General features: G+C 41.6%; 2 protein-coding genes across 2 annotated transcripts; both read left to right on the forward strand.

The window, feature by feature from the left end:
• Positions 1 to 2,639: 2,639 nt before the first annotated feature.
• On the forward strand, positions 2,640 to 6,195 carry LOC306934967 (uncharacterized protein; the record flags this gene model as incomplete). The annotated part of the gene is made up of 6 exons (XM_079517789.1): positions 2,640 to 3,056; positions 3,183 to 3,343; positions 3,435 to 3,655; positions 4,021 to 4,168; positions 5,341 to 5,447; positions 6,018 to 6,195. Exons 1-6 carry the CDS (start codon positions 2,759 to 2,761, stop codon positions 6,193 to 6,195), a joined length of 1,113 nt encoding a protein of 370 aa, XP_079373915.1. The 5' UTR covers positions 2,640 to 2,758.
• Positions 6,196 to 14,075: 7,880 nt separating this feature from the next.
• LOC306934776 (ADP-ribosylation factor-like protein 6) lies at positions 14,076 to 23,216 on the forward strand (the record flags this gene model as incomplete). The annotated part of the gene is made up of 7 exons (XM_079517552.1): positions 14,076 to 14,198; positions 15,110 to 15,171; positions 16,371 to 16,439; positions 17,710 to 17,804; positions 19,924 to 20,053; positions 20,193 to 20,248; positions 23,104 to 23,216. 7 exons carry the CDS (start codon positions 14,076 to 14,078, stop codon positions 23,145 to 23,147), a joined length of 579 nt encoding a protein of 192 aa, XP_079373678.1. The 3' UTR covers positions 23,148 to 23,216.
• Between the last annotated feature and the right edge of the window lie 290 nt (positions 23,217 to 23,506).

Consider the following 23,506-nt stretch of genomic DNA (forward strand, 5'->3'; position numbering starts at 1 on the left):
AGGACAAAAATGTATGGGGATTGTGAGTGACGTGACGTGACAAAAAGCACAAGGTTTCATAGTTAACTGCGACCTTCGGCCCTAAACCTTAACAATTACACACAGGGTGGAAAGGTTTTTTCATGTATCTACTACAATGAATAAATACTTACTAAGAAAGTAATAAGTCATGTATTGACATTTTTATATCTGTACTTTAGGTACAGATGTATTGTCATCAAAATGTACTTAACATATCAAAAGTAAAAGTAGCTGACTCATTCTGCAGAATGTCTCATTTAAAAAGTTTTTTTTCTTTTCTTTTTGTCAAACATAGCCGATCTACAAGCTCACAATGTGAACCCTATAAGTAACTCAGTAAATACATTTGCCTCTGATGTAGTGGAGTAGAAGTATATAAAGTATTGAAACAAGTGCCTCAAAATGGCATTCAGTACTTGAGTAAATGTACTTACTTTCTTTCAACCAATGATTACACAGCAACCTTACATTTCTAAAACGGAACCTTTCTTCAGTTAAATACATAATACATGTTTGAATAAATGTATTGAACACTTTTATCTTTGTCCACCCACAGCTATTCTGAAGCAAAGAAATGGATCCGGTAGCACAGAGCATGAATAATGGGCTCCGAGAGGTTCCACCAGGGACCACATCTGTCCCAACAGAAACACATCCCACAATACAGCTCATTATGAGTGGCGACCTCAAGAAGTTCAAGAAATCAATCCGAGGCAAAGACATCAATGGCCTTTACCCATGCAAAGAGCTCAACAGTCATGTATGTCCTTTAAGTGCTGCTGTGGCATTTCACAAGGAGGACATTTTTGCATTCCTTCTGAAAGAGCGTGCAAAGCCAGATCAGTTATCCACAAAAAACTTGAACCCTCTGCATTATGCCTCTTATTACAAAACACCACTTGATTTTGTGCACAAACTGATTAAAGCAGGAGCAAATCCAAATGCTTTTGCAAAAGGTCCCCGCACTATGACACCAATTCAGGTTGCTGCCATCAGTAAGAGAGGTGATATTGTGAAAGTCCTAGTCAAAGCTGGAGGGATGATAGGACCAATCTTTGATGAACATCCTGCTCATGTTATTTTAAATTTACAAATATCTGACATGATGCATGAGCTTGCATTGAGCGACGGTGACTATTATTCTAAAAAAAAACATGTTATAGACATGTATATTGCTGTACAACAGAAAACACCAACAGAAGTTTTCAGCATGTTTGATCGTTATATGCTGGAGGAGGATCCTCAGAACCATCTGACCATGATTGACATTATCTTTTCTGTTACCGGACCACGAGAAGAAGAGTATCGTCAGAGAAGTATTAAGTGGTTGAAGGACTATGACAAGATTAACTACATTGAAAATGCAGACAAGCGTCTTTCAAAAATGTACAGCGAAAATGCACAGGTTGTAGCTCTTCAAAGTCTATGTATAGTTTTCATTGCAATGAAAGAGATACCCAGTAAGGTACCACTGTCTATGATCCCCAAGCTGCTGAAACTCCTTTTCACAAGCACTCAATTTCCTGAAATACAGCAAAGAGTTCTGACAACACTATATTTGATCGCACAAAAAACTAAAGTTAAAGATGACTGGAATCAGAACCTCATGGTTACATTGGTCACAACGATTGTTCCCTTTGTGAAGAAAGAGCACTCCTCTGATGTGAGAATGTTTACATATGGCATACTGGCAAACCTGCTTCCATTTGAACATGCCACTGACATCTTTGCATCAGTGGGAATAGATCATGTGCCTGAGGATATAATTGCATATAATGCAGAATTGCCCATGTTTGACAAACTGAAAGAAGAGCTAACAGAACTGCACAAGTGCCTAAACAAGGCAAGCTCAGAGCGTGATGTTTCCACAACTGCCAACACAGAGCTGTCAGGAACCAAAGAGAAGAAGAGAAGGATAAAAAGAAAAAAGCAAGAGGAGCTGAAAGATGAAGTTCATGTTGATGCAGATGAGCCAACAACGGTTCCTGTTGAGGAATCTGGTCTGACTGAAAGTTCACATGTGTCACCAACACCACAACCTATCCACCCCGTAGCCAGTGTGTCACCAACACCACAACCTATCCACCCCGTAGCCAGTGTGTCACCAACACCACAACCTATCCACCCCGTAGCCAGTGTGTCACCAACACCACAACCTATCCACCCCGTAGCCAGTGTGTCACCAACACCACAACCTATCCACCCCGTAGCCAGTGTGTCACCAACACCACAACCTATCCACCCCGTAGCCAGTGTGTCACCAACACCACAACCTATCCACCCCGTAGCCAGTGTGTCATCAAAACCACAACCTATCCACCCCGAAGCCAGTGTGTCACCAAAACCACAACCTATCCACCCCGTAGTCAGTGTGTCACCAAAACCACAACCTATCCACCCCATAGCCAGTGTGTCACCAAAACCACAACCTATCCACCCCGTAGCCAGTGTGTCACCAAAACCACAACCTATCCACCCCGTAGCCAGTGTGTCACCAAAACCACAACCTATCGATCCCATAGCCAGTGTGTCATCAAAACCACGAAAATGGCACGCAATCAGTCAAAGATGGAAGCAACAGTTAGAGAAGCTTGCAGACATAGATGAAAGTAAAGTGATCAAAGTTGGGAGTCTTGTGTTTGTGAAAGATAATGAATTCCGCATTGCAAAGGGAAGTGATGGAACTGAGGTCTTCTTGGGGTTAAGACATGACGGCACTGAAGTTGCAGTTAAGAGGATGCCCATATCCAACTGCGATGTGCTGAAGAATGAGGAAGGATTTTTACGTCTTCCAGAGCTTGATGATCCTTCGATTGTACGATATGTCGACTTTGCAGAGGATGAGCACTATGGATACCTTGCTCTTCAGTTATGTGAATACACACTGGAAGAATACATTAAATGTAACTTCACTGAAGACAGCCTTGGTGAAATGAAGGGTCTTGCAAAGCAGGTTCTCAATAGCTTAAATGTTCTTCATTGTCAGTATCCTCAAATTCTCCACCGGGATATCAAGCCCCAGAATGTCTTGATTGGTAAGATACAGAATAGATTAAGAGCATATCCTACAGTTTCAGAGAATGAAACAACATACAATTCATGTAATTTCCATCAATAGTAAACACTGTTTATTGTATTGATCTACCCAATTTGCTTTATAGATGTTAAAAATAAAGCAAGGTTAGCAGATTTTGGAATAAGCAGACGATTGCAGGAAGGACGAACAACCCTCCACACAATCAATGCAGGAACGAGATGCTGGAAGGCAAAGGAGACGATACCTGCTCACAGTGATGTTGCTAAAAGAAGTGCTGATATCCAGGTTAATAAAAAGGAAAATCTGACTGAGAACAATTAAATAAATGAGAACAATATAAAAATGATGCAATTCATTTCCATACTCCTTTTGTCAGGTGGCTGGGATGTTGATGTATTACATCCTTTCTGGAGGACACCATCCCTTCGGTGATGACTTTAGATGTGAAACCAACATCTACGATGGAATCTACAACCTGGATCACGTTCAGGATGTGGTTGCCAAGGATCTCATCGAGAGGATGATCCATGAAGACCCAAAGAAAAGACCTAAAGTGGAGGAATGCTTGGCTCATCCCTACTTCTGGACAAACAAAACGTACTAGAAATAAGTACATATGTTCCATTACACATACAGTAGTAGTAGTAGTAGTAGTAGTAGTAGTAGCTTTAATCAATACTTCATATCATGGCATAATCACAACCACAGCTCATTTTATTCTCTTAAGCTCTGGTTTCAACAGTGCAAATTAAATAAATAGCACATCTACCAGCTCACAACGGATCACAACACGTTTGGAGCTTGTAGATCAGCTAATTTGGCTATTGATTATTTTTTTCTGCCAATAATATCATGCCCCAAACATGGTTTTAAAGTAAACCTTTTGATCCAACAGTAAGTTTTCTACCAACATGATGTTTTCTTTTTTGCACAATATGTCTTTGTTTTGTAAATTCTTCCAGGGGAATTGATTTCCTGCAAAAGGTTGCGAATGAGAAGGAAATCGACAAGCACTATGAAAACCCTGAGCGCCACAACGTCATGGCTGTGTGGAACCAGTGTGCTGAGGAGGGACTGTTCAGCACATGGAAGCACACCATGAAACACAAGGTGACTAAATCATGTTCATAATATACACATAATGTCCATTACACTAAATCATGTGTATAATATACACATATATGTCCATTACACTAAATAATGTGTATAATATACACATATATGTCCATTACAATATAGGCATTTATCAGACGCTCTTAATCCAGAGCGACATACATTAAGCAAGAACAAAAAACATGGTAATACATCATATACATAAAAATAGTCATCATGAATCATATGTAAGCTAAGAACCTAACAGTGGAATATCTACAGTATATAATGAAACTGCATATATATATATATACACTATATAGTGCTGTGTCTATATAAAATGCTATCTAAGTTACATGAGTTGAGCCTTTGCATATATACGCCTGTAAGGTTGTCAAGGCTAGGGCAGGTCTAGGTCTGAAGGTGTTTTTTCAGACTAAATCATGTGTATAATGTAGTCCATTAGACTAAATCATGTGTATAATGTAGTCCATTAGACTAAATCATGTGTATACTGTAGTCCATTAGACTAAATCATATGTATAATGTAGTCCATTAGACTAAATTATGTGTATACTGTAGTCCATTAGACTAAATCATGTGTATAATGTAGTCCATTAGACTAAATCATGTGTATACTGTAGTCCATTAGACTAAATCATGTGTATACTGTAGTCCATTAGACTAAATCATGTGTATAATGTAGTCCATTAGACTAAATCATGTGTATAATGTAGTCCATTAGACTAAATCATATGTATAATGTAGTCCATTAGACTAAATCATGTGTATAATGTAGTCCATTAGACTAAATCATGTGTATATGGGTGTAACAATGTGGTAACTGGGTATAATATGCACATATATATGTCCACATATATGTCCATTAGAGACATCATGTAGGGTTCAGGTGTGTCCATTAGAGACTAAATCATGTGGGGTTCAGGTGTGTCCATTAGAGACTAAATCATGTGGGGTTCAGGTGTGTCCATTAGAGACTAAATCATGTGGGGTTCAGGTGTGTCCATTAGAGACTAAATCATGTTGGGTTCAGGTGTGTCCATTAGAGACTAAATCATGTAAGGTTCAGGTGTGTCCATTAGAGACTAAATCATGTGGGGTTCAGGTGTGTAGGTGTGTGTATATTAGACAACAGGTCCGTTTCATGTTGAAGTTGTGTGTTTTTCCAGTTGCCACAGGAGGTGTTTGAGGAGATGGACAACAGGAGGAAGAGGTTTCCCTACCATGATGATGTGTTTGGACTGCTGCGCTTCATACGCAATCTCCATCAGCACCAGTACGTTGAATTTGATCACAACGAAACACAAAAATCATTCTCTTAACCCATTTAGACCTGAGGTTCTAAAAAACATCTTCTAAATCCTGACCTGAATCCTGAAGTTTTCTGAAAATGTTCAAATATTTATTCAACAATTACAAAAGATTAATGTTGTCATATACTGTAAGTGTACATAGAAACAATAACCCTCCCCCGTTCCTTTTCCTCCTGTACATACGGTAGGCCTACAGTGTTCATTCTTCCTGTGATGATATTGAATTTTGTTGATACTCTTCATGTCGGGTGCAGTACGTTGTTCAGACTAGTCATTGGTCCGACAAAATGACAACCCACCTCATCTAACCTAACCATATAACCGCAAGCACGGGAGCAGACGCATGTCGGACTAATGCCCTGTCTGAATTATATGCTGTCCCCCTTCAGGTCATGTCTATGAATTGATTGCACATCAACCTAAATAGAAACAAGACCACAAGGACTTCTTATTGGTGCTATGCCTTTTGAACTGAGTGTATATATGGCTGTACTCTGTCTCTGTTCAGTGGTCACTGCTGTGTGTGTTTACAGTGCTGGGGCTGCTGCTGACATTGACCTGATGGAGATGTTTCCTGCTCTCATTGTAAGTATCTACAAGTTCACTCTGAACCAAGGGTGGAACACACGGATCACCCTGGAAGACTTCTATCCAGCAAAGTCCACAAATCCCAGCCTGGACGACACCCTGGACAAACTCTCCCTGTCGTAACTTAATGCGTTGCCCAAAAGGTAGATTGCGATCTACCAGACCAGTAGATCAACAAAGGCTGTGTAGGTAGAACACATGACATTCCTCGAAATATATAACAAAAATCACAAAACAAGTGGAGTGCTTACCAGCACTCCACTTGCCTCCACACTTCCACACAGACTATTCATCAGTACTCTGCCTTGGGTCAATAGACCAATTATTTGTTTCAGTCCATTCAACCTCCTCTTGTGAGTTGGCTAGTGAGATGCACCCTAGGAGACATTTATACTTCAAAGCCCAACAGTATTGCGCACAGAGAACAGCTGATATACAAGCTCACATCGCATCGCAGATGCGACTGTTGTGAGCGTAGAGGTCTGCGTGCGCGACACCATCGCGGGACGAAGCATAAATTATACTTGATGGACTGCAGGTGCGCGTGCAGCCGTGCACAAATAGGCTCTGCTGCCGTTATCATGAGCGCACCTCCCGTTCTTATGACAGCGACTGGAGGTGTGGTTTTGAGGACAACTGTTTTGAATTTCTATTATTGTTCAAACACAACAGAAACCAAGGATTATATATTTCAAGGGCGAGAGATCACAATAAAAATCCTAATCATTCTTCCTCCACACTGGGAGAAAAACAGCATCTGAAAGTTTGATGGGGCATTTTTTACACGTGAATGCAGTTAGAACTTTTCCATTGCATCTTATGAGAGGTGGTGTTCTTCTGCTGCCTTTATGCACGCGCATGCCGTTTCTTATCAGTGTGACGTCGTCTGATAAGGCGTCTATAGAGCGTTGCAGTCCCGCCCCCTACCATGGACCAGGAAATGAAACCCAATGCCTTTTTCCCATAGACATTTCATAAAGTATTTATTTAAAGACGGTTACGCCACGGACAAAGCCAACTCGAGTCGTGACAACTCATGACAACACAAACAATATTTTGGACCAAACAAATAATTACAAAGAAGAAAAACAACAAAAAAAGTGTTGTAACCTGCCGTTTTTTTCTTCTTTCTAATTATTTTTTCGGCCCCAAAAATTGTGTTTTGTTGTCATGATTTGTCACGACTCGAGTTGGCTTTGTCCGCGGCGTAAACGTCTTTAAATAAATACTTTCTGAAATGTCTATGAGGAAAATGAACGGAGAATCATTTCCTGGTCCATGGTAAGGGGCGGGACTGCGACGCTCTATAGGCTCATATCCAGCCCTCAATGTCTTCCCATTATTGTACAGTTAATACAATGCATTATTCAGTGTAACGGCAGCTCCGTTGTTCAGGTATATTTCCGTCAGGATCTCTCTTTTTTTTTTTACATATTTTTAGCAATGGGATAATTTTTTTGGTGGGTAGATCTTGAAGAGCTGGACTGGTCATTTTAAAAGTAGATCTCAAGTTAAAAAAAAATGTGTGTGGCCACTGGCCACCCCTGGACCCGTTACATAGATAATTTTATGACATGATTGATTGAAAGCTGCTAAATTCATATAACAATTTACAATTTACAATTTAGGCATTTAGCAGACGCTCTTAATCCAGAGCGACTTACATTAAGCATATGATTGTTTACAGATGAAGAGATTGATTTAATTCAATTCAGTCTATTGATATTGATTTAATTTGTACAACATTGATTGACATTGAATTGGGACTTTATTTTTGTATTACCAAACAAAGGATTATAACTGGTTATATTGACCAATAGCATAAGAGAGAAATTATGCCAAAACATAATTTCTGTACAATTTTGTGCCTTAATGAAATGTGTTGTTTTTATATGGGCTAATCTTAGAAGCACATTTACTGTATATGTACAGCACTGAATTAAATAAAGAATGATATAAAATATAAATAAGGTTGTGTACATATATCTGTATATGTCTTCACTGTCTGTCATGCAGAGCAGAATGATATTAAATATAACTAACGTTGTGTACAGATATCTCTCTGTCTTCACTGTCTGTCATGCAGACCAGAATGATATAAAATATAATTGTAGATCAGCTATTTTCACTACATCTTAATTATGTATTTATTTATGGAATGTATTAGATGTTTTTGTTAGTTTGTTTTAAAATGTATATTGCTTTTTTTTTTTTTTACTTTTTTAATGTAGGAAAATAAAATGGGATTTTTTTACTCAAGTCGTGTGGCCCATAGAAATGTGTCTGACCCACAAATGGGTCCCGACCCACAGTTTGGGAAACACTGTGTCATTATGCTCTACATTAAATATGAACACTGTCTGGTGGAAACCTGCTATAGGCCTATGTCCAACATTAACTTCATCATTATTAAAAACTAAATAAAATTAAATAAATAGTGAACATACAGTAGCATATCTACCAGTAAGACACCTGAGGCCGAGAAGGGCGAGGTCACGTGCACGCATCCGCCTCGTTGACGGCAGACTGCCGGGCGAGCGCTGGAGCTTTGGCATGGGGGGTCAGAACAACATGGAATGAATTCTGTACTGGCCATCTAAGGAGCATGTCTTGAGTATACAGGGTTTGATGAGGTCAGATCAACATATGGAATGTCAGAACAGGTCAGCTCCATATACAGTATTGAGATGTAAGGGTGGTAGCAGGGACATTCTCTTGACTGTACAGGGTTGAGGGCCAAGGTATAGGGCCGGGCCTTCATTTCCGTTCCTGTTGAGAACTCTATTTTTGTTTAATCTCACAGTATGTAGAATGAGTACAAGCTTTCAAACGAAAACAAGTCAATACAAGTCAGAACTGCTACGACTTGTTTACAACAGGGTCCTCCATTTTCAATTAATCAGAAAGATACTTAAGTACAGTAGTTGAGTAAATGTACTTAGTTACCTTCCACCAGTGATTATGAGTAAATATAAAGTCATAACATTGCAGATTATCTATTTCCTCCGTTTGACCTGTAGCGCCATCTGCTGGCTCATATTTCTACATGCTCAACATTATGTAGAAGGATTTGAACCCACAAATGGAAAAAATAAAATAAATCTCTGATTTTGTTTCAGTGGATGTTTTGTCTGCTATTAATAGTAAATAACATTAGATCATCTGAGCTTTATGCAGTTTTACTGAATAGAAAGGTCACTTCAATCAGTCAGTATTATGTTGTTGGTTATTAAGGAAACTATTTCATGTTTTAAGAACAATGTCCAATTCAATTACAATTTAACCATATACAGTAGCAGACACTTGGAAGTGATAAATCAGAATAAGTGAACATGAACTGTAGTCAATAAACAAGGTAAATATAGTAACGTACTAGTGGTAAACAGAATGCAGAGAACAATATAGTGCCTCAAATAAACTATAGGATAGCAGCTAAACAAGGAACCTAGTGTTTATCTAACGACCTGATATCTAAGTACCTTTCTGTACATTTGTGAATGTAACCACATTTATGAAACAAAAACATGAGAACACGTGAGTTATCTGCATAGTAAACTAGCATCTGTTATTCTGTTGAAGGGGTGTGCCAAAGCCGCAGGGATACCAGGAGAGTTCAGTTATTTAGTAGAATTATTAAAAAATATATTATTAGAACATCTGAGCTGTCTGCTTTAATACAAAGTATTATATAATAGTGAAACCAACAGCCATTGGTGTTGAGCTTCTGTGAGTTTCTCCACTGGTGTTTAGATGTTGTGCTGACAAGAACAGAGGAGGACGCAGCAGGACACATGCAGAAACATATGACATGGAGGTCCAGCAGTTGAAATGAATGAATTTACCACTATCAATATTGTCTGTCTGTCTGTCTGTCTGTCTGTCTGTCTGTCTGTCTGTCTGTCTGTCTGTCTGTCTGTCTGTCTGTCTGTCCATATCCTGTGTCTAACCTGATGGGTCCTGTTGGTCCATCCATCTCATCAGTGCACCTGTGTGTGACCCTCTGATTACACACCCAGTGCTGTCAATCTGAAGCTCTCTGAATACACACCCATCCACAAGGAAGCTTACTGTTCCTAATATATGTAAACGACATGACATCAGCTTGTGACTGCAACTTGTTCCTGTTCGCAGATGACTCTGCACTGCTGGTCTCGGACAGGAACAAACTGCAGGTTGAAAAGGCCCTCAGCTCTGAACTCGGTATAATCTGCACCTGGCTCGCTGATAACAAACTATCCTTACACCTGGGAAAAACTGAATCCATTCTCTTTGGATCAAATAGTAATCTCAACAAGGCAGATGGCTTCTTGGTTAGAGTCGGTGACAATATTATCACACAAAAAGATGAAATTACCTACCTAGGTTCCATCCTGGAGGCTAATCTTTCCGGTGATAAAATGGCCACCAGCGTAATCAAAAAAGACAACCAAAGAACAAGATTCCTTTACAGGATCTCCTCACTGGTCAACAAAAACACCTTGAAGACCCTAACAGGAGCCCTCGTACAAGGTTTCTTCGACTATGCATGCTCTTGGTACCACAGCACCTCAAAGGCCCTTAAAACAAGGCTCCAGACTTCCCAGACTCCAGACTACTACTACTTGGCCTCACCCCCCGAACCCACCTCACCCCTGCCCACTTTGACAGGCTGGAATGGCTTAAGGTCGACGACAGAGTACAGCATCTTGCAATGGGTCTGGTCCACAAGATTCGATACACCACCAAGATACCCATGTACCTGTCTAAATACTTCCTTAATGTTAACAAAGTCCACACCCACAACACCAGAGGGAGTGCAACAAACCATGTGCAACCCAGATTCGGCACAAGGGACTAAATTATTTTCGCTCCTATGCCACCAAAATGTGGAACGCCCTACAAACAGTCATTAAGACATGCAAATCCCTTGACTCCTTCAAAACCGCTCTCAAAGGGCACCTACGGACGGCTGCAATTCGAAACTGGCCCCCTTAAAATCGGAACTAGGAATTATGACATTTTGTCCTGATATCCGATTACTTTATTGCTGTAATTCATATAATAACATGTTACAGTGAGCAGCGGTGTTTAAAGTTACCTTTGAGGCGTCAAAGCGTCGTAATTCTACCTCCTTATGATGAAAATCCGGCTGAAAATAGTCCCACGATTTGTTATTGAGTCGATACATAAGCCACTTCCGCGATCCGCGTCACAGACAAAGAGAAAAGCGGGCTAAGATCGTCCATACCCCCTCGTTCCCAGAAGCCCTTGCAAGCGAGTTATAGTTTGATTTCCGGTTACGTCATCATAATGCGTCAGCAACGTCACGATGTCCGCGACAAAGCCGGATTTTTATAATAATATTAAACATATAAAACAAATAGCGGGTTTAGCGTAATTAGCATGGAAAGACTGGAATGGAATAAATGTTGTGTATCTGTTGGGTTGTGCAGTCAATGTGTTAAATGCATGGTCAAATCGGCCGATGCCAATATAGTATATAATATAATTTGTTATATTTGGCCAATTTTAGCCATGCCACCAAACACGAATGTTTGAATATTGTAATTAAATTACTGTATGCTATATTTTGATTAGAAAAAAATAAGCTTTAGGTAACAACAAAGAGGCAGACAAATGCCTATTGTGGATTTGTCTTTCCATAGTTCTGAAAAGGTGGAGGCATCTCAGAAACCTGGCTAATGGGATAACATTGTTGACTTTGAACACTGGCTTTTTAGAGCAAAAGGGTTCAACCTGGGGGTCGCGACCCCTCAGGGGGTCCCGAAATGATTTTGAAATTTTGAAAAACGTCGAGAACCCCTGTTTTAGAGGTTGAAGACTGAAACCACCTAACTCCAAAACATGAATTCTTCTCAGGAAATGAAAAATATAAAACTTTCAGGGAATTAGGTAAACCATATATTTTGAAAACAAAGCAATGTGCTGCCTCATCAAAGTTGGTGTTGTGACTTTATGTATTGTCAACTACTTGAGAAGAGAGGGGGAGAGGTGGTGGAGTTATAGCTGCTTTAGCAGCCAGTTTGAGAGAGGGAGCGGGGGTGGTGGAGTTAGCTGTTTTAGCAGACAGTTTGAGAGGGGGAGAGGGGGTTGAGTTAGCTGCTTTAGCAGACAGTTTGAGAGGGGGGGAGGTGGTGGAGCTAGCTGCTTTAGCAGACAGTTTGAGGGTCCAATGGAAGAGGTTTTGTCCAAAGCGTTTTTTACTACTTTCCATTCATTTTGTGCAATATTTCCGAAACACTACACAGACCACACAGGGTGTTCAATAGCACTGATTCATTAAAAAAAAAAGAATAAAATGGAGTTAGGAGTTTTATAACGATTTATATAATGTAAATAATGTTATATAGGGCGCGTTCGGAAATAGCGCATTGAGCGCACTGTGCAATGCAAACTAATAGGCGAGTGCGCTCCCGGTGCGCATTTCCGAACGCACCCTTAATATATAATTAGTTTTTGTAATATTTTGCACCAAGCACCAAAACAGCATTATTTTATCACATGCTTGTTGGAGCTCATTTGAAATCCTCCAGGAAATGTAGACTCACAAACTTTTGAAAGACAGTTTCTATATTATTTGCATGTCATTAAATGTTCTGATGAATTGAATTGCAAATGGAAAAGGACCTCAATGTAAACACGTCTTTAAAAGTGCTTTTCTGGGTTTTATCAGACCTTGTATTGAAACTGTGCTTTTTCTACATAACTGTTAATGACATTGTCACTTTCAGGCCAACACTTCCCTCTAGTGGTTACTCCGAGTATTGACAGCCTTACTCATTTCTTATGTCTACAATAAATCAGTGGTTCCAAAAGTGGGGTCAGGGGACCCCCAGCGGTCCTTGAGGGAGTTCCAGGGGGTCCCCAGCTAAATGATAGTTTGGAACCAATTGAACCCTAATGGGTCTGTAACTCAGAGTGTACAAATGGAACCAAATGGACCCTAACTGTCCCCAAAAGTCTTACTTTGCATTTTAAACATTAGCAGCCCCCCCTCCCAACCCCCCTTTCTGCAGCCTACATTGTAATTTCCTCACTGATTATTTAACTCTGAAAAGTGTACTGTATAGTGTACACATCATGATGGGTCCATTTGGAAAAATGTATTTATTCCATTCCAGTCTTTCCACGCTAATTATGCTAAACCCGCTATTTGTTTTATATGTTTAATTTGCCGTTGTTTGAATATTATTATAAAAATCCGGAAAATGGTGGACCCTGTTGTAATCAAGTTTAATGCTTTACCAGTGTGTCATCCAGTTTTTTTTTCCCTGATGGAGGGGAAAGGAACTGGTTGGAATAACGTGTTCCTTCCACGCGCTATACGTCCAACCAGGGAAACGCCCCCCCCCCCCCCCCCCTGTCAGGTGAAAAGAAGCGACCTGCTCACTCCTCCTCATGCATTAATTGAAGGAATCATGAGCTCAGTTCGGGCCCCAATCTTTTCCCAGTCTCTGGTATGACCCGACCCGGCCGGGGATCGAACCCCAACCTCCCAGTCCCAGGGCGGACACTCTAACCACAAGGCCACTGAGCCGGTGTCAGCGAGTGTGCTTCCAAAGCTAATCCTCTCTAACGGGATTAACCGAGCCAAGCCGAGCACACATGCACGTAGCCATGCAGCCAGGGACCCACACCGCCACACACACACACACACACACACAGCACCCTGCGGAGCACCCATACTGCTAGCCGAGCACCCACGCAGCCAGGCACCCACACCGCCACACACACACACAGCACCCAACGGAGCACCCACACCGCAGGGGGAGCACCCACGCAGCCAGCCAGCCAGGCACCCACACCGCCACACACAGCCTGCTTCCATTTTCCCAGTATGTTTTGCCTACTACACACAGCCACACTGACCACAGGACTCGACTAGAGGAGGCTAAATCGATCGATCGATCGATCGTCGGGAAGCGGCGGCGGTGCGTCTAACGATAACCGATAATCGATCGACAGATAAGGGGGGGGGGGGGTGGGTCCGGTCTCCGGTCGTCATGGGTCTGCTGGACAAGCTGTCCGCCTGGCTGGGCCTCAGGAAGACAGAGGTCAACGTGTTGTGTCTGGGTCTGGACAACAGCGGCAAGACCACCATCATCAACCAGCTGAAACCCACCAACGTGAGTCACGTCACGTCTGTCTGTCTGTCTGTCTGTCTGTCTGTCTGTCTGTCTGTCTGTCTGTCTGTCTGTCTGTCTGTCTGTCTGTCTGTCTGTCTGTCTGTCTGTCTGTCTGTCTGTCTGTCTGCCTGCCTGCCTGCCTGCCTGCCTGTCTGTCTGTCTGTCTGCCTGCCTGCCTGTCTGTCTGTCTGTCTGTCTGTCTGTCTGTCTGCCTGCCTGCCTGCCTGCCTGCCTGCCTGCCTGCCTGTCTGTCTGTCTGTCTGTCTGTCTGTCTGTCTGCCTGCCTGTCTGTCGACAACGAAGTAAGCCGGAGTCTGCTCATGTTAACTCAGAGAAATGGAACCAAATGGACCCTTGTAACAAACTTTAGCAAACACATAAGTGGAGATGAAACTGCTTTGTGTTTTCAGTGCACGGGTCATTTAGGTCCGCTGACTAAGGAGTGGCAGCATGTTAGTCAGGTAAACACACACACACCACGTCAACACGCTGTCAAATTATACACTACCACGTTGACACATATGCTTCTGCCATTACCTGCCCCCCCCCCCCCCCCCCCTTTTTTCCCCTCACTGTATATGTCTCTTTTCCCTTTTTACCTCTATGATGAATTCCTGTTCTGTTCTTTGACTATATAGAAGTGTCTATTTGTACGTCTCTAAATGTTTTGATGAATTGAACATGGTGGACCCTCTTGTAAACAAGTGTAATGCTTAATTGGGTCGTCCACTCACAGTTAACAGTCTTTGTATTGAGTTTGTGCTTGAAATGTACTGTAATTCTGCAAACTGTTAATAAATATTTCAATCAATCAATCAATGTCTGTCTGTCTGCCTTTTGTGTGTGTATACGCGTGCGTGCGTGCGTGCGTGCGTGCGTGCGTGCGTGCGTGCGTGCGTGAATGTAAACAGGCGCACCACGAAGACATTGTCCCGACCATTGGCTTCAATATTGAAAAGTTCAAGAGTTCCAGGTACATTCATTCTTACACTCTGATGAATTGAACATGCATGAGGACCCCGATGTATAAACAAGTCATAGTGCACGCAGGTTTATCCTCTTAGCAGTTTTTGTGTTGACCTGCATACCTTTCTTGGACTGTACCTTTCTGTAATCTGTTAATAACAGTTTCAATCAATCAATCAATCAATAAATCACTATCTATATCAGGGGTTGTCAGACCACCAGCGTAGGGTCCATTGGGCCAGCCGGGCCGTGGTCTAGTCAGTTCAGAGCTGACCGAGTCAGTTCAGAGCTGGCCCAGTCTAACGTTGAAAAGAGAGGAGCGAAAAAAACAAGAACAACCAGAGAAAAGCCTACTTTGGCAGCCCTTCACCCTCTGTGCATCCACATTTCTGTTAGTATAGCAATCCACAGCAAGCTGCCCTTTGATTTAAATGGTACACCGTTAGCAATTCGGCAAAATCGTTCTCACCGGAGTTGCACTCTCCCACATCTCCCACCCTCCCCCCTTCGCAATTCCAATTTTCCCAGTCAATAATTTTATCCATGCTATGCGCCTGTGTCAAACTCTCTTTTTTTTTAATACAAGGTACAGAAGAGTGTCGCTGTAGACTTGTGTAAATGGAAGCAACCAGTATATAGCAGTGGTTCTCAAACCTTTTCATGTCAAGGACCCCCACATTGACACCCATCAGCCCCATTTGAAATTGACCCCCATTTGAAAACATAATGCCATGCAGGGACCCCCATAACAGATGATTATAGTCGAATTTGAAGTTGGTGGTATAATCATTATACCACCAACTTCAAATTCGACACGCGCGTTCCACACCCCCACAGGGAGCGCGGTGTCCGGCCTCGAGTCGGTCAGACACACGGTTGTCCAGAACCGCCACAAAAGGCTCTGGTCAGGCTCTGCCAGTGGACCTTTAACGAGCCTATAAGTCTACACACCTGTCCAATGTCCTGGCCTGGGGTTCGGACCCATAGTTTGAGAACCTCTGATCTGTATATCTATATTTGATTGATTGTTTATTTATTGTTGTGTCCTGCACACAAATGTGTCCAACCCTCATGGGTTTATAAGACACCATTTCACAATTGCATTTACATATACAGTATACTGATATATACTGATCTACAGTATACTGATATATACTGATCGTGGTGTGAATTTTGATGATAAATCTGATATTTGTGATTTTGCAGTTTGTCCTTCACCGTCTTCGACATGTCTGGACAGAGCCGGTACCGAAACCTCTGGGAGCATTACTACAAGTACAGCGCACGCACGCACGCACGCACGCACGCACGCACGCACGCAAACAGGCACACACGCGCAGACACATAAATGAAATAATTAGCTTATGATTAGTCAAAAATTCAAACACGTCATATTACACTTTCTAATTAAACAATCAGTCCAATAAAGCTTCATAAATACATTATCGAGGGGGGGGGGGGATAACACAAAGTAATTGATTATGAAGATCGTTTTTTGCTGCTATTGTTAGCACTATTGCAATGGATGTTAAAACGGTTGGTTTTTAGTCCATATAGCAGTATTACAATGGATGTAATGATGCGTTTTGTTTAGGGGTGCACGATTATGAAATTATGGCCGATATCCGATCTCTGATTATTTGCAGGGTCATATCTGCCGAGACCGATTATGACCGATTCCGATATTATACAGAGAACCACAAAGCCTGTCAATAAAGTATTCAATCAATAAATAGCCAGTACTATTTTCTACTAGTGTCTGGTTTCACTACTGAATGAGATGAGTACACAAATAAAATGTAAAGTTAAAATTTTCTCAAGATTTTACATCATACTTGATTTGGCTTTTGTTCTAGACAAACTAGATTTATACTGAACTCATTGATGATTTTTTACACTTTTCATTTTATTGAATTGTTGCTGGTGAAAACCGATTAAATTATCTGGATTATGTTTAGACCGTTCCGATACCGATATGGCGTTTTCATGGCCGATATGGCCGATTCTGATTATGCTACAGATTATATTGTGCATCCCTATAGTTAAAATGGATGTAATGATGCGTTTCATCCCGTCCTCCTCAGAGACAGTCATGACATCATATTTATTTCATCCTCATCAGAGACAGTCATGACATCATATTTATTTCATCCTCATCAGAGACAGTCATGACATCATATTTATTTCGTCCTCTTCAGAGACAGTCATGACATCATATTTATTTCGTCCTCCTCAGAGACAGTCATGACATCATATTTATTTCGTCCTCTTCAGAGACAGTCATGACATCATATTTATGTCGTCCTCCTCAGAGACAGTCATGACATCATATTTATTTCATCCTGTCCTCTTCAGGGACAGTCATGACATCATATTTATTTCATCCTTTTCAGGGACAGTCATGACATCATATTTATTTCGTCTTCCTCAGAGACAGTCATGACATCATATTTATTTCGTCTTCCTCAGAGACAGTCATAACATCATATTTATTTCGTCTTCCTCAGAGACAGTCATGACATCATATTTATTTTGTCCTCCTCAGAGACAGCCATGCCATCATATTCGTCATCGACAGCGGTGACAAGTTAAGGATGGTCGTTGCCAAAGAGGAGCTGGACACTCTACTGAACCACCAGGGTAAGAACTGGACTGGACTCTACTGAACCACCAGGGTAAGAACTGGACTGGACTCTACTGAACCACCAGGGTAAGAACTGGACTGGACTCTACTGAACCACCAGGGTAAGAACTGGACTCTACTGAACCACCAGGGTAAGAACTGGACTGAACTCTACTGAACCACCAGGGTAAGAACTGGACTGGACTCTACTGAACCACCAGGGTAAGAACTGGACTGGTCTCTACTGAACCACCAGGGTAAGAACTGGACTGGACTCTACTGAACCACCAGGGTAAGAACTGGACTCTACTGAACCACCAGGGTAAGAACTGGACTGGACTCTACTGAACCACCAGGGTAAGAACTGGACTGGTTTCTACTGAACCACCAGGGTAAGAACTGGACTGGACTCTACTGAACCACCAGGCTAAGAACTGGACTGGACTCTACTGAACCACCAGGGTAAGAACTGGACTCTACTGAACCACCAGGGTAAGAACTGGACTCTACTGAACCACCAGGGTAAGAACTGGACTGGACTCTACTGAACCACCAGGCTAAGAACTGGACTGGACTCTACTGAACCACCAGGCTAAGAACTGGACTGGACTCTACTGAACCACCAGGGTAAGAACTGGACTCTACTGAACCACCAGGGTAAGAACTGGACTGGACTCTACTGAACCACCAGGCTAAGAACTGGACTGGACTCTACTGAACCACCAGGCTAAGAACTGGACTGGACTCTACTGAACCACCAGGGTAAGAACTGGACTCTACTGAACCACCAGGGTAAGAACTGGACTCTACTGAACCACTAGGGTAAGAACTGGACTGGACTCTACTGAACCACCAGGCTAAGAACTGGACTGGACTCTACTGAACCACCAGGCTAAGAACTGGACTGGACTCTACTGAACCACCAGGGTAAGAACTGGACTCTACTGAACCACCAGGGTAAGAACTGGACTGGACTCTACTGAACCACCAGGCTAAGAACTGGACTGGACTCTACTGAACCACCAGGGTAAGAACTGGACTCTACTGAACCACCAGGGTGGTGGTAAAGGTTCCCACCATTTTTCGCAGTTTTGGCAGTTCTGTGCCGTTGTTTTCCACGAAATTCAGCAATATTATGGTAGAGGGTCGTGAGAATCGCTCAAGAACAGAACAGACGCTCACAGTGATCCGTCAAAGGACCTCTGACTTTAGATAGCTGCATGTCATTGTGCATATTGTGTATAGCTTTTTATCTTTATTGCTTATGGTTTACCATTTCTTGTTTCCCTGCTCAGTCCAGACCAAAACAGGATGGCCTGTGCTGTTCTTTGTTCTATTGTTTTATTGTCTTATTGTTTCAGACATTAACAACAGGAGGATGTGCTGTTCTTTGTTTTGTCTTATTGTTGTATTGTCTTATTGTTCTATTGTTCCAGACATAAAGGACAGGACGATGCCTGTGCTGTTTTATTGTTCTATTGTTCTATTGTTCCAGACATAAAGGACAGGAGGATGCCTGTGCTGTTTATTGTTTTATTGTCTTATTGTTTCAGACATAAAGGACAGGAGGATGTGCTGTACTTTGTTTTGTCTTATTGTTGTATTGTCTTATTGTTCTATTGTTCTATTGTTCCAGATATAAAGGACAGGAGGATGCCTGTGCTGTTCTATTGTTTCAGACATAAAGAACAGGAGGATGCCTGTGCTGTTTTATTGTTCTATTGTTCCAGACATAAAGGACAGGAGGATGCCTGTGCTGTTTTATTGTTCTATTGTTCTATTGTTCCAGACATAAAGGACAGGAGGATGCCTGTGCTGTTTTATTGTTCTATTGTTCTATTGTTCCAGACATAAAGGACAGGAGGATGCCTGTGCTGTTTTATTGTTCTATTGTTCCAGACATAAAGGACAGGAGGATGCCTGTGCTGTTTTATTGTTCTATTGTTCTATTGTTCCAGACATAAAGGACAGGAGGATGCCTGTGCTGTTTTATTGTTCTATTGTTCTATTGTTCCAGACATAAAGGACAGGAGGATGCCTGTGCTGTTTTATTGTTCTATTGTTCTATTGTTCCAGACATAAAAGGACAGGAGGATGCCTGTGCTGTTTTATTGTTCTATTGTTCTATTGTTCCAGACATAAAGGACAGGAGAATGCCTGTGCTGTTCTTTGCCAACAAGACGGACCTGAAAGACGCCGTGTCCTCCGTCAAGGTGTCCCAGCAGCTGTGTCTGGAGAACATCAGAGACAAGCCCTGGCACATCTGGTACTGTACACAATACATACTGTACACCATACTGTATATACTGTACACCATACTGTGTGTCTTTTCAGTGCCAGTGATGTTCTTACCTTAGAATACGTGTCAGAAAGCGTAACTCCAGAGCTCTACTGTGTCTTTTCAGTGCCAGCGATGCGATCAAAGGAGAAGGCCTTCAGGAGGGCGTCGACTGGCTACAAGGTAACTGTCCGTCTTTAGTACTGAGATAGAAAAAGTACTGCATTCAGAATTTTACCTGAGTAAAAGTACAACAGAAAAAGTACTCATGACACAGAACAACGACCTATTTGTTTTCAACGTGTCAATCATTTGAAAATAGCAGATCTACAAGCTCACAAAACGGGTGGCACTATATGACACGTGAGCTTGTGGATCAGCTATTTTCAAATGGACGAACAGTATAAAGCAGGGCTTAATTAGTTTATAATGTATGTTTTATCATAATAATCTAATTCTGCACAGTAACTGATAACCTACGTTTTGATATAATGGTATAGGAGAGTAAAAAGTACAATCATTTGATTTTGAGACATAGGCCTACCGATACCGATTTTTCCCGATCCGATCTTTATATTTTTATATAACACTTATATGCCACTTATGCAAATATCCTAATGTATGTCACTCTAGTGTAGTCTGGTGTGTTACCTTATTATTGAAGGGCAAAATGTGACTATACTTTTATTAGAATGAACGTCATTGTGTTTTTTTTTCTTGAAAGCATGCATGGAATCATAGCAAAAATAATGATATATTGGTTAATTAGAGTGAATACAGTTCTACAGCTTATAGAATTGAAGTCAAGTTACAACTCTTAAAGAGTATCTCTCTCATTCAGAGAGAGAACTACAAACACGATGAATTCCTGTTCTGTTCTTTGTCTATATAGAAGTGTCTATTTGTACGTCTCTAAATGTTTTGATGAATTGAACATGGTGGACCTGTTGTAAACAAGTGTAATGCTTAATTGGGTCGTCCACTCACAGTTAACAGCCTTTGTATTGAGTTTGTGCTCGAAATGTACTGTAATTCTGCAAACTGTTAATAAATATTTCAATCAATCAATCAATCAAACCTACAGTATGCCATCATGCATAGCGGGCGTTGCATTTCCTTTGTTTTCATCAGAGGTGTCTTTCACACCTCTGAGTGTGACTAGTCTTTGTTTGATGATCTCTGACTGGGACCAGGTGGAAAACAACTAGCATAAACAGTTTTTACAAAATATCATTGCTTAAACGTCTTTCTTCAAGATTTACATTAGACAATTAAAAATCGGATATTTTCTCCCTGATTCCGATCTTTTGAAAATCAGGAGATCGGAGCCGATTTCCGATAACCCGATCCGATCGGGACAACCCTAATAGTAGCCTTATTATATATAGTAGCCTAGTGGAGAGAGTAGAAACAAAGTAATAGTAGTAGTAAAGTAAATCACACCTGTGTGAAGTGAGGGGCGCTCTTATCATCATACATCATCTCATTCAGGCCAATCACAATTTGCGTCCTCACTTTTGTCTTCAATATGCATTCGTCAATGGGATTTAATGTTTGTGTTAAGACTGTACCAAGTTCCACTCCAAGGGACATTAAAGGAAACAACTCCAATATTTCCAACTCTAGTCAACTTTTTATTTTTCAACTTTTTGTATCCACAGTTGGCTTCATTTGTTGACTGGTTGGTTTCTTGAATCAGGTTGAAAACCTTTGAAAACAAATAAACAAAAGGTTTAACAACAATGACAAACAATCAACTTATCAAAAAAACATTTAAACATTCTTGATTTTAAACATTACAAATATTTGTAAATAATCAAATGTCTTTTAAACAATTAGTGTTTTAACAATAAAGTGTTTTTAAACAATACATGCCTAAATTAAAAGTCGTTTAAATTAAATTAAAGTCAACATTTCATCAAATTAGATAATAAACATTTCAGATTAATTTAAACCTTTAAATTTGAATTAATTATTTAAATTAGGTAAACATCTAAGCATTTTAAACGGTATAAGTATTTAAGCAGTATTGCACACATAATGACTGAAAATAAAAACAAACATCACCGACCATTGGCCTCCTTGGACTTGGAACCCATGAATAGTAGGACTTGCTTGTCTCTGGTACTTTGTTGAGAATGCTCCCTCCAGCCCTTTCAAGTGTTCCAGCTCAGGCAAACGAGCAGCCATCTTGGTGATGCATTCTGGGAGATGTAGTTGTCTGAGGTCTGAGGTGTCATGTAGAAGATTCTTGCTCCATTTCTGAGTTTGGACTCAACAAAGACAATGTTTGTGTTCACACAAAACCTCAAAAGGTGGACATAGGAGGGGCTAGCGCACCTCAAAAATAGAAACACCAGAGTAAAGTAAAATAACCTCAACATTGTATACAAGTACAGTACTAGAGCCAATGTACTTAGTTACATCCCACCACTGTACTTATAGTCACTGTCTTGCACTGCACTTTACTTATAGTCTACGCCTGTCATTATATTGACATATAACATTATTATAGACCTATATAATTGCTATGAAATGGCTATTTCACGTTAAAACGTGTTGTGAGCTTATCATATTTTTAGTATAAAATAGTGGCTTAATTATGAATACAATTTTAATTATATTACTGTATAATCTGAATACGGTTAGGGAATAAAATGAACGATTCACTCAAATATTGCTTTTTTAAGTTAACTCAATACTGCCACCATCTGGCAGAGTCAGGTTAGCACCAAGTCTCTTCACCAAAGCAGATCTACAAGGTTCACAGCGCGTCACAACTCGAATAGTCTCTTTTTTGTCTTTTTTCCATAATGACAATGTCTATTTCTCAAATTCTACTGTAAATTGTGGGAACATTTGACCCTCACAAGGACACACACACACACACACACACACACACACACACACACACACACACACACACACACACACACACACACACACACACACACACACACACACACACACACACACACACACACACACACACACACACACACACACACACACACAGATTGACTTCTCTTCTCCTGCAGATCATATCAGAACAGCGATGATTGATGACAGTGTGAACGCATGACATGCGACGCACGCTGCACCTCCCACCCGGGCGACGCCCGCTGCATGTGTCCCGCCCACCCGGTCGACGCCCGCTGCATGCGACCCACCCACCGGGCGACGCCCGCTGCATGTGTCCCGCCCACCCGGTCGACGCCCGCTGCATGCGACCCACCCACCGGGCGACGCCCGCTGCATGCGACCCACCCACCGGGCGACTCCCGCTGCATGCGACCCACCCACCGGGCGACTCCCGCTGCATGCGTCCCGCCCACCCGGTTCGACTCCCGCTGCATGCAACCCACCCACCGGTCGACTCCCGCTGCATGCGTCCCGCCCACCCGGTTCGACTCCCGCTGCATGCGACCCACCCACCGGTCG

This window comes from Electrona antarctica (genome assembly GCF_951216825.1).
Source record: "Electrona antarctica genome assembly, chromosome: 13".
NCBI classification, from domain to species: domain Eukaryota; kingdom Metazoa; phylum Chordata; class Actinopteri; order Myctophiformes; family Myctophidae; genus Electrona; species Electrona antarctica.